This window comes from Dipteris shenzhenensis, chromosome 16 (genome assembly GCF_047967505.1).
Source record: "Dipteris shenzhenensis isolate YYH24624 ecotype China chromosome 16, Dip_SZ_1.0, whole genome shotgun sequence".
Taxonomy (NCBI): domain Eukaryota; kingdom Viridiplantae; phylum Streptophyta; class Polypodiopsida; order Gleicheniales; family Dipteridaceae; genus Dipteris; species Dipteris shenzhenensis.
This window is the reverse complement of record NC_141611.1, coordinates 56,026,336-56,037,511: the sequence shown is the minus strand read 5'-3', so window position 1 is coordinate 56,037,511 and position 11,176 is coordinate 56,026,336. Positions and strand designations below refer to the sequence as shown.

The 11,176-nt window shown below is 44.3% G+C and overlaps 1 protein-coding gene across 1 annotated transcript; it reads right to left on the bottom strand.

The window, feature by feature from the left end:
• Nucleotides 1–4,325: 4,325 nt before the first annotated feature.
• On the bottom strand, nucleotides 4,326–7,627 carry LOC147893164 (uncharacterized). Its single transcript, XM_087387479.1, has 8 exons — nucleotides 6,084–7,627; nucleotides 5,928–6,002; nucleotides 5,696–5,840; nucleotides 5,451–5,520; nucleotides 5,252–5,317; nucleotides 5,044–5,166; nucleotides 4,822–4,952; nucleotides 4,326–4,733 (listed from the first exon to the last, which is right to left on the bottom strand). The coding sequence occupies exons 1-8, from the start codon at nucleotides 7,316–7,318 to the stop codon at nucleotides 4,692–4,694; spliced, it is 1,887 nt and encodes a 628-aa protein (XP_087243605.1). The 5' UTR covers nucleotides 7,319–7,627; the 3' UTR covers nucleotides 4,326–4,691.
• Between the last annotated feature and the right edge of the window lie 3,549 nt (nucleotides 7,628–11,176).

Sequence of the window (11,176 nt, the reverse complement as noted above, 5' to 3'; positions counted from 1 at the left end):
GGACATATATACTGGAGGTAAGTTTGAACCCCATGAATGAAGGGTCGTAACCAAGCAAATGGGTGAATGAAGGGCTATATTACAAGAGAGGTTCAAGTGAAGTGAATTTATGCAAGGCCACTCACCAAATGTGAATTGTTTGGACCCAACTGACGTAAGAAGCCGCACTCTAAGGCAAATTGTAGAGTTGCAAATGTCAACAAGACATATGTGAAAATTATTAACCCCTACTCATCAATAAATCGTCAAACTACCATTGATGAATCAGCATTATAAGATGTAAATGCTTGGCATGTAGTAAGCACCAAGCATTGTTAGATGTTCACCCAATGACAACAAGGGTCCAAGCACAATTTATGAGCTCATCATATGTGTGGATTGGCGGTACGGCTCCACTTGTGATAACTTGAGACTAAAAGTATATTTAGTGGATCTAATAAGATAGTGATACCCAAAACACCATCTATAAAAGATCTAGAAATACTTGTAAAATCATTATCTAGAGAAAGAAATACTAAAAGTAGAGAGAGAATATCAAACCATACACTTGTAATGTGTCATATGCTTTGTGTATTGACCTACAATTTTTGTAGAGACCTTGTGATACTTTGTGAAGTGATTGATACTTTGGTCAAGGTACCTCTAGCCATCAGAAAATGGGCACATACAAGCTTGAGAGGGTACACCCTATGTAGAAGGGAGGAGAATTGTCAGCCAACCAATCGTATTCCACAAGTCACGTCTCTAAAAGTTGACAACCAATACTATGTGGAAACTCTCCATCAATCTTGCACTCATAATTGATTTGCCAACTCAAGAGACAGGGATCATGGGTGACACTGTTCTAACCTTTTTGTAAGAGCCTTGGCTGCCAACGACAGGAGACCAAGGACATTATTGACACATCTTTTGAACGATTGTGTTTGCCGCTACACCATAGGAGTGATGAAGCTTCCAATCTTTGTACTTCTCGCAAGGCTTGAAGGCCACACTAGTCTTTTCTACGTCGACCTCTTGTACAGAGGATTTTTAAGTGTTTTCTTTCTCCTCTCTAATCTATACACAAAGAAAAGCAACCTCTTTCTCCTCTCTATTCTGCACACAAAGAAAAGCAACCTTTTCTTGATGAGCAAACTCACGTTTTGCCAGAGAGCTGAAGGCATGCCTTGGACACTTTCTCTTCCCTCTTCCTTACTTTTCCCAACTTCAATAGGTTCACAAGAATTTGATTATGTGGCTACACTTCTTTGTTGAAGAGAGTTTGAGGACTTGAAGCATGCTTGGATTGAAGGCTTCGTTTCTCCTACTTCACTCGTCCTTCTTGGATTGAAGTAGTAGCTTGGATTCTCTCAACACTCCTTGCTTCTTGAAACCCTCCACGTTATAAGAATTCCTTCTTCTTTGCTTCTTGAAACTCTCTACAATTTACCATTTAGTCACTTTTCCTTCAACTCACCCTAATTAATTTTACACTTAAAGCATAATATCATAATTTGGCAGTTCCTCCTTCTTGAAACTCTCCACACTATAATAGTTCCTCACTCTTTACTCCTCTTTTATTACTCCTTCAACATTTGGCTAGTAGAGTGAGAAGAAAAACTAGAAGAGAGGATTTGTGAAGCGAGCTATGAACTTGTGGATCTTGCCTAATGTTTCTCTGATACTAACAAACTTCCTAGCATCAAGAGTCAGTGCACAATAGAAGCATGAGATTGTGTGAGTGTGTAGGAGCATCAAGAAGCCTAGTCGAGACCTATGTGCAAGTAAGGAGAAAGTAATAAAAGACAAAGGTCACCCATTAGACTTTCATCTATTCAAAAGTTAGTCTATTGTATTTTAGTCCATAAAATAAAAGACTCTCTTACCCCTTTTCACATTAATCAAGAATTCCACACTTGTTAGAAAATAGAAACCACATACTTGTTACATCCTCTACCACATACTTGTTACATCCTCTACCACAAACTATAATAGTCATGCCTCTTTCCATGAGAACCAGGTGCCTTCACTCGCATCTTGTTAAGGAGTGTTCCTATGACCATGATTCTTAATAGAAACTTGATTGTAATTTCATAAAAGTCTTCAAAGCAATGGTCATAGGCTTAGAAGTTTGTAGTCCACTTGTAGTACATTCATTTTTAACTTTTAAGAACTCATATTCCAATACTCAAAGACTACTCTTCTACCATGGTGTACTTATTTCCTTTTCTTTCCATGGATTCCAATCCAATGGAACTTGATGCATACATATCCGATGGGCTTCAAAGACTCCTCCTCCCATGCTCATACACCCTACCATGCATCGTGCATCTCTTCTCCATCATTGCCTCTACATAGGTTAGGTTTTTTGTCGATGCCTATTGTGGATCTCAACATTGACTCACAAGCTCTTTTTCTTGATGCCCAAGTAGTGCCTTCAATCCCAATTCGTAGAGAAAACAAACCCTCAAATTGATTTGCACTCTAGTCCACCTACTATCTATGATAGCCATCGACCTTAATGCATGCCCCAGCATAATTTAGTGAATCACATCAGATCACGTCCCACCATGCATCCCAATCCCTTCAATCCCAATTCGTAGAGAAAAAAACCCCTGAACTTGCTTTGCACTCTAGTCCATCTATTATCTATGATAGCCATCGACCTTAATGCATACCCCAACACAATTTAGTGAATCACATGAGATCACGTCCCACCATGCATCCCCACACTAGGCTACAATACATCTAGAGCTCACAATGTTAGAGACATCAATCCATCAAGTCTAGAGCTTATGTATTGAGGCCTACCAAGGCCCCTAAGGATGACTGACAATAGGGATGGTAAAGTATCATGTCCCATGGTAATAATCTATAAGTGCAAGTTTGCATTCGATAACATAGAAAGGAGCCTCATGCAAAAGCTTAGGACACATGAGGAGGATTTGCAACGGATTGCCCAAAATTGGCTTGGAAATGATAAGAAACCAAGCTCAAGGCAAGCACTCAAAGGTTTGGCCACACTCTTAATGGATTCATAACTATGAGTGAAACATCATTCTTGAAAATACTCGGACTGATCACTATCATCCAAGCAATGAGTTGCCAAGGGCATGAAAGTTTCTAGGTTAACACAGGAGCTATGGAATATGATGCATCCCATCTTACAATAAGAACGAAGTATGGATCCAACTGCTAATGTCTTTAACTCTTCAAGCGTTGGCACAATGTTTGAACTTTTGCACGTATGGATAGAGTAGAGTGAAACAAGAGGAAATGGATTGTACCCGATTGCCTCTAAGGACCCACCCCTCAAGAGGAGCAAGAATTAGAGATTTGTGTGCCTCCACACGTGGAAATGTGCTGCTTGTAGATGCCTTAGAAGGCTCCTTAGGAGGCTAGCTCTTAGCTCTATGACAGAATGGTAAATAGAAACATTTTTTCAATAGGACTAGAGATTTTGTTTAAGTACCTACGATGTCGGATTTCAGACTCCACGTACTCTTTGTTGGTTTCATAAATCATTTTCATCTTCCGCCCACATGGGCTAGTACTATGCACCCCTAGCTTTTTAGGGGTGCCAAAGGTTGCCCATATTGATTTTTTAAAGTTTTTGGAAATGTAAAGTCATCACATGGACAACCATAGAGGAGTTATAAGTTTTTCAAAAAAAAAAGAATAAAATTTAGAACATAAGTATCCAAATGTATGCGACATGTTGATTATCTCAACTTCTTAACACATTAGCATTTTCCCCTATTTTTCATGCCTCTTTACTTCGTCTTCCCCGTGGACATTTGAAAGGCATCTGCTCAGATTGCTATAGAACAGATCATTGTTGCATCTTTTATGTCTAAACGCTCTCTATTGCACAAAAGCATAGAACATGAACACTAATACTAAGACACGTGGGTTTAAAAAATCAACAATGTTCAAGAAAGTCTATGTTATTTCTTGATCGAGAAACTTGCCAAGGAAAACTTTTGGGGGAATAGGCAGCCAAATCTATGCTATGGCCGTTGGTGTAGGGTAGGAACCTGCAGGGAGAAAGAAACAAGTTTTGGGATTCAAGGGCTGAAGTTTTGATAATCAGCACTAGCAGGAGACAACAGTACCATACGTGCGTTTCATCGACCTTCCCTCACAATTGTTGATCACCACCAACAAACACGGACTTCTTTGAGTTCATGCCGGGGCTCGTTTTAAAAACAGAATGCTTCATGTACCTAAAGCTGCATTTTCATTGTTGACATCGTTTATACTGGAAATTGATTAGATTTTACTGTGATGAATTTGGTCACAAGGCTTACAGGCAAATGAGGAGATGATTCCAGTATAACATCCTCTGCAGCCATGCACAAATATTTATTCTATGATCTATATTCATGAAGTTGAGAATACAGAAACAGGAAAGAGGAATAAGCCAACCTCCATGGAGGCTAGGCAAATAAGCAGTCTTTAATGTTCAAGAAGAATATGCCCCTGTTCCTATATTCACAGATCAACCTTCTTGGTGTAGTGTCACAGTGAGCATCCGTGTACAATCTCCTTGAAGCACATGGACATATACAAGGCAAGTGTTTCTCATTTCTGTACAAAAAGCTTGTACACTCTCCAGACCTTTCAGAATCTTGCAAGGTAGTGGAATGATTCAATTTGAGCTCGAGAGAGAGCTACAGTCGTATCCGGTTAAAGCGGAAGGACTTGCCATGCTATGGCCTCCTATCAAAACCTTTCTGCGGTATGGTCATCAGCTACAGATCATAAAGTTCCAGACTCAGCACAATAACTGATGGTACGTATCATGAAGGAAACGTTTAGTAAGTGAGAACACATCTTTACCTCCGAACCATAAGAAGGTGCAGAACTCATCCTCGACAGTTTATCACCACCGAAAATGTTGAAGTTTCCTTTCTCCAGTTCACTGCTAAGAACATGCTGGTAAACGCGTAGAGCTACTACAGATATGAAAGCTGCAGAAGCCAAGTAACACAACGAATTTTAGGAAGAAACTGGCATTAATTTCTACGTATTCGTGCAAGGTTTCATTTTCCAACAGCTCACCCCCACAGATGCGCGTCGAAACAGAGGAAATGTTCCATGCCAAGACAAATGCTGCAAATAACACCGCCTTCTTGTGACTGCAAGCATCCCATGTAGACCAAACCCAGTGCGATAATTTCCTAGCTGCAAGATTAAAACACAAATGTTACCAAAGGTTTGACGGACAGATCTGAATTAAGTTCTACATGAATTATAGAAACAGCCTCACCTTGTCCGTGCATTTGATGCCTGTAGCTTGAATAACACTTCGGTATTATAAAAAGAGCAAAATAGGCTGGTTTAAAACAGATCAAACGATACGTGTATTAGCTTAGCTTGCATTCGACCTTTCTTAAGGCTCGGATTAAGTGGTTTCTCATCAGAATTAAAGGAAACATCACGAGGAAAACATGTGAAGGTTCGGATACCAAAACGTGCGAGTGTCCACATGTTCATAACATATCCAGCTTGGGCCAGCAACCACAGAGCCGCAGCGAGCTGGTCGTTTAGAAAACAAAAAAAAAACAAATTTGAGAAGTCCTTTTGAAAGTCCCGAACAATCGTAGTGATAGGCATGCTTTGAGTTGTGTTTTGTTTCTGGTAGTTTGCAACAAACATTCAATCCACTTGAAGGAATGGGATATGCTAGAAACAGATGGATCATGACAACAACCTTCAATGTAATCGTCGGCTCTCCAGAAAAGAGGCCTGCCAATTTACTCAGAATGATGTTGATTAGAGGCAACACCACTTTGATGAGTTTCAAAACGTCGGATTCACTAATTGTCTGAACTGACGAGAAAGATGCCGTGCTTGCCCTGCCAAAGTAAAAGCAGTTCGTCATGCGGGAGACATACTACAGGCACCGATGCTGGGCGGTTTCAAGAAGATATTAGAAAGCTTACCCTCGTAGGAACGTGCGCTTGACAAACGTTACTGCGAGGTACAACAGAGCAATGTATGCCAAGACAGAGATCGCACTGCTCACAAGAAACGCTCGTTAGAGAGGTGTTGGGTTATCATTTCGATCTGAAAAGATGAAGATGCTCCAGACATTTTACCTGCAACGCATGTCGTGCATAACAGATGTGGAAACGATGCAGAAGCAACCCACTCCAAACAGCAGAGCTGATCGTGGGATGTGCCTCCACATCAAGATATCCACCACGAACTGTACCCAATCGGAGCTCTCTGCCGCGCTCACGTCTCTGCTGGCTCTTTTTGGGTTTGCCCCGGATGGAGCTGCCGAGCATCGAGCTGTTCTGTATGGAGGAGGATATAATTCAGGTGCCTCTAGAGTGTGGCTCTCCAGAGTGTATGGTGGTTCCGGCAGAGACAAGGGCATTGTCGTGGGGACTGGATCCGAAGCTTTCCGTTTGTGTTGCCGGGTGTGAGGGCGAACATGGCTGCGTCGGGAGGCTCTGTTGGCATCCCCCATTCCCAAATCCCCTTCCTGGACCTCCTGCATTTCGGTTTTTGATCGTCTAGTCGCGCTTCTGCTCGGTTTGCGCTCGCTTGTTGGCGTTACTCCGGCTTCCTGCAGCTCCACAACGCCAGCTTTCGTTCGCCTTGGGCTTCTGCCCTTGTCCAAGAGAGCCTCTTGACTTGCTATGGCTAGATCCGGCTTCCTGTTGCGAGGAAAAGCGAGCGCTTCTTGATCCATGGGCACAACTTCCACCTTGAATTTTCCGGAATTGAACGGACTCTTAAGCCGTCCCTCCGAAACATCTGACCTGGTCCGCCTAGCCAGGGCAGGACCGTCATCCTGAGGGGGCAATTGCGTGACCTCAGTCCTGGGCATGCTTGAGCTCTTGCGCATGTGACCCGCGCGCAGAATGGCTTCTTGAAAATCGACAGGCGCCGGCTCCATTGGAGCAGCTCGCGGGCTGTGCAAAGGAGACAAGGTTTTGGGGCTATGCAAGGGGGTGCTATTGCAGCGGAGGATGGCCGCTTGGAAGTCGACAGAGGAGAGATCGACGGGAACTGCTTTGGGGCTGTGCAAGGGAGACATGGAGTGGGGGCTGTGCAACGGGCTAGGCAAAGGGCTATGCAAGGGGCTGTGCACGGGGGTGCCTCCGCGAGGGCTTCGCAGTTTGGAGGTGGAGACTCGGAGGGTGGCACCGGGCAAGGCATGCGAGAGATCCAGAGGCATGGTGCCACCTTCCAGGAGCTCTTCGCGCTGAAGTTTGTGAAGCAAGGAGGGGCTCATGGCTCTACCACCACCCCGCGTCGTTGTTGCACACGAAGCTCTCGCATCAACGGGAGAAGGAGAGTCCCCTTCCCTCCCAGAACCCATCTCGCACACCTTCTCACTGCTCAGCCTTCCAGGTGAAGCTAAAGCTCACTCTGATGCAGCTTCAAGCTTTTTCTGCGCCTTCGAGATAAAGCAAAAGCTCACTGTGATCCCTCGCTCAAGCAACGCACTTTTCCTGCGCCAACTCTCAAAAGAGAAGCATTGTCGCAGCAATCGCCTTCTATGTCAGAGAGATTCTCTGTCTTTCAGCTTCGATCCTGCAATGCTCAGCATATATGCCGCTGCCACTCTCCCTCCAAAGAGAGAGAGAGAGAGAGAGAGAACGTGCACTCCAAAAACCAACCCGTTTGTGTCGGATGTAAAGGAAGCCCAATTTTGCAAAATATAAGAAGATAAGAAGGGAGGTCTCCCCTTGTCAGCATCACAAGGCTTGCATAATGACGATCACGGTAGCTGTGCGTTAGGGCACCGGAAAAAGAGCGCACTAGCTGTGATGAAAGAAGAAGAGACTCGTTGGCGAGTGTGATGAGAGAGGGAGTGAGGGGTGTCTTGTCTGACAGGGTCGTAGGACGCAGAGGTATGCGCAAAACTTCGAAAGAGAGCCGTTAAACTAGACAAAGAAGCTTCATTGTCGTTGAAATTTTGAAAATCATGCATTGTCTCCTGTATTTGGCGCACCGTTTCCCAACGCTTTTCCTTCTAACGGCCTTCTCTCGTCAGTTCCCGGGTTCTATTTTGCACGTTGCCACACCATCCAAAAAACAGAAGGGTAAGTTTTTCTTTACAAAAATTATTATTTTACTAAATAGATGGATATTATTAATTAACCTTTATCTTATAATAATATATACAATATGGCATTAGTGTTGACAATGCTAGCTAACAATGCTAACATTATGCATGCAGCTTATGCCAAGTGCCATCTCTTATCTCTTCTCTTCTCTTATCTCTTATATTTCTTATGGAGGCTCACAAGAGGTCCGATGGGAAAAGGAGGCTCACGGGAGGCTCGGTGTGAAGAGAGGAGGTTCGAGGGATGAGGAGAGATTTGTCTCGACAGAGCTTAGCGGGAGCTTCGGTAAGAGGTGGACGACGTTCGGAGGAGGCATTCGTAGAGAGAGAGAGGCCGCCACATGGAGGGTTCAAGTGAATGAGCCCACGAAAGGTTGCCATGAGGTCGGGGTGCAGTGACAATGCTTGGCAGGGGTGCAATTACAACACCATGTGGCGCACTCCGGACTAAATGCGAGAGGGGGCAGTGTAGATGCAAGGACTTGCAGGACACACACGGCTGGCAAGGGGCAAAGCAGCAGCCCGTGCAAATTAAGATAGGCCAAGTGGCCGTCGAGGAAGGTGGAGGTGTTGCCACATCATCGCCACGTAGATGTCTCCCCGTGCACACTACACAAGACAGCGGGCAATAGTAAATGTGTGCAGAAAACAGACGGGCCAGAAGGGCCACGTCGCACAATTCCAAGCCAGTCGATGATGTGGAAGCAGGGCACAGTGACATGTGGTGGTGGTAGACTGACAGACTACAAACAACGGAAGGTAGACTGACAAGCAGGCGGCAAACGACTGACACGCAAGCAAATTATCAATAGCTGCACTGACAGAAAGGCGACCTGATAGACACATGACGCTATAGCTGGATGCGTAGAGGGCCCGACTCTAGAGGTGAGAGAGAGATAGAGAGAGAGAGAGAGAGGGAGAGAGAGAGAGAGAGGGGGGGTGCGGGAGAAGGCGAGAGATAAGACAGAGAGTTAGAGAGAGAGAGACGAGAGAGCGAGAAGAGAGGAGAGAGAGAGGGGGGGGCAAAGGATGGAGAGAGAGAGGGGGGGGGAGGAGGGAGAGAGAGAGAGAGAGAGAGAGGAGAGAGATGAGAGAGAGAGAGAGTAAAGAGAGGAGGGAGAGAGAGGGGGTAGAGAGAGAGAGAGAAAGAGAGAGAGAGAGCAGAGAGGAGCGAGAATGAGAGAAGAGAGAGAGAGGGGGGGGGAGAGAGCGAACGAGAGTGAGCGAGCGAGCGAGCGAGCGCGAGAGAGAGAGAGAGAGAGAGAGAGAGAGAGAGAGGGAGGGAGGGAGGAAATAGAGAGAGGAGAGAGAGAGGAGAGAGAGAGAGAGAGCAGACAGGTGAGAGAGAGAGAGGGGGGAGAGGAGGGAGAGAGAGGAGGTAGAGAGAGAGAGAGAGAGAGAGAGAGAGAGAGAGATAAAAGAGAAGGAGCACAGGGCTTGCAGGTCATATTTAATCCTCATGGATTCTTTGTTAAGGATATGAAAAATAACGGTCGCTTGATAGCAAAAGGAAAGAAGAAGGGCAGGATGTTTACGTTGGATGCGGACATGCCTAAATTGAGTGCAGCAATGTTTGCACATGGGACCGGTGTAGTTGCAAATATTGATATCTGACATAAACGCATTGGTCATGTTAATGTACAGCGACTTAAATCAATGCAGGCCCAAAATATTGTTGCAGGATTGCCTAAATTCAAGGTTGCAGAAATGCATAAGGTATGTGAAGCCTGTCAATTTGGAAAATAGGCAAGGAAACCATTTCCTAGACATGTTTAAGAGAGTAAGAAGCCATTGGAATTAATCCACTCTGATGTGTGGACTACTAAAGCTGCATCTATTGGAGGCTGTCATTATTTTCACTTTTATTGATGACTACAGCAGAAAAGTTTGGGTGTATTTTATGAAAAAGAAAAGTGAAGTGTTTGGGCATTTCAAAGCTTTTAAAGCTATGGTTGAAAAAGCAACAGGCCTGCAAATAAAATGCCTAAGGACAGATGGAGGGGGAGAGTACCTCTCAAATGAGTTTGCAAGGTTTCTGCAGGAGCATGGCATAAAGCAGCAATATTCATGCAGAGATATCCTACAACAAAATGGACTTGCAGAAAGGAAAAACAAGCATATTGGAGAGGTATCTCGGGCCATGCTAAATGAAAAAGACCAACCAGATTATTATTGGGCTGAAGCAGTTGCTATAGTAGTTTACATAATGAACAGGACTCCCACTGCAGCAATACATGGCATGACGCCAGAGGAGATGTATACTGGTAGAAAACCAGATATTTCTCATTTGAAAATTTTTGGTTGCATTGCCTATGTTCATGTGCCAGATGTGTTGAGGTCCAAGTTGGATCCAAAAGCTTTTGTAGTAAGCAGAGATGTTGTTTTTGATGAGATGAGCAGCTGGTATAAACCAGTAAATGTGATTGATGATGAGCAATCAAAAAATATTAGTGGACCTGAAGTGTCCTCTAGCAGTGGTTCACATACTTTGCCATGGACAGGCAGATTGAGATCAGGAGAATCTCCTCAAAGCAATGCAGATAGTGGTATGCAGGTATCACAAAAAGGAAAAGAGAAGGTAAATCATCCCATGTTTGATGTGAATGCAGGTCACTCTTATGTGGATGGTGAATCCAGTGGCTCAGAACAGAGCATTGATGATGAGTTGGGTATTCCTTCTGTTGTAACACCTGGAGTAAGGAAGGCCAGGGATGTTTTGAGAGCACCTAGAAGTGAGCCTATTTTGCGCAGGTCTACCAGAGCTAGGTATCCTCTGGATTAGGCTGAAATATGATGGATTTATAGCCTCTCACTATGCTTATATGGTCAAAGTGATACAGGAACCAGAACCCACTTCTTTTGAGCAAGCCATGGGAAAAGAAAAATGGGAGAAAGCCATGGATGAAGAAATGGATGCCTTGGAAGCAAATGCTACATGGGAATTGGTGCCTTTGCCTAAAGACAAGATAGCAATTGGTTGTAAATGGGTTTATAAGATGAAGCACAATGCAGATGGTTCTATGAACAGATACAAGGCAAGATTACTTGTCAAGGGGTATGCACAGACATATGGCATTGATTATGAAGAAACATTCAGTCCAGTTGCAA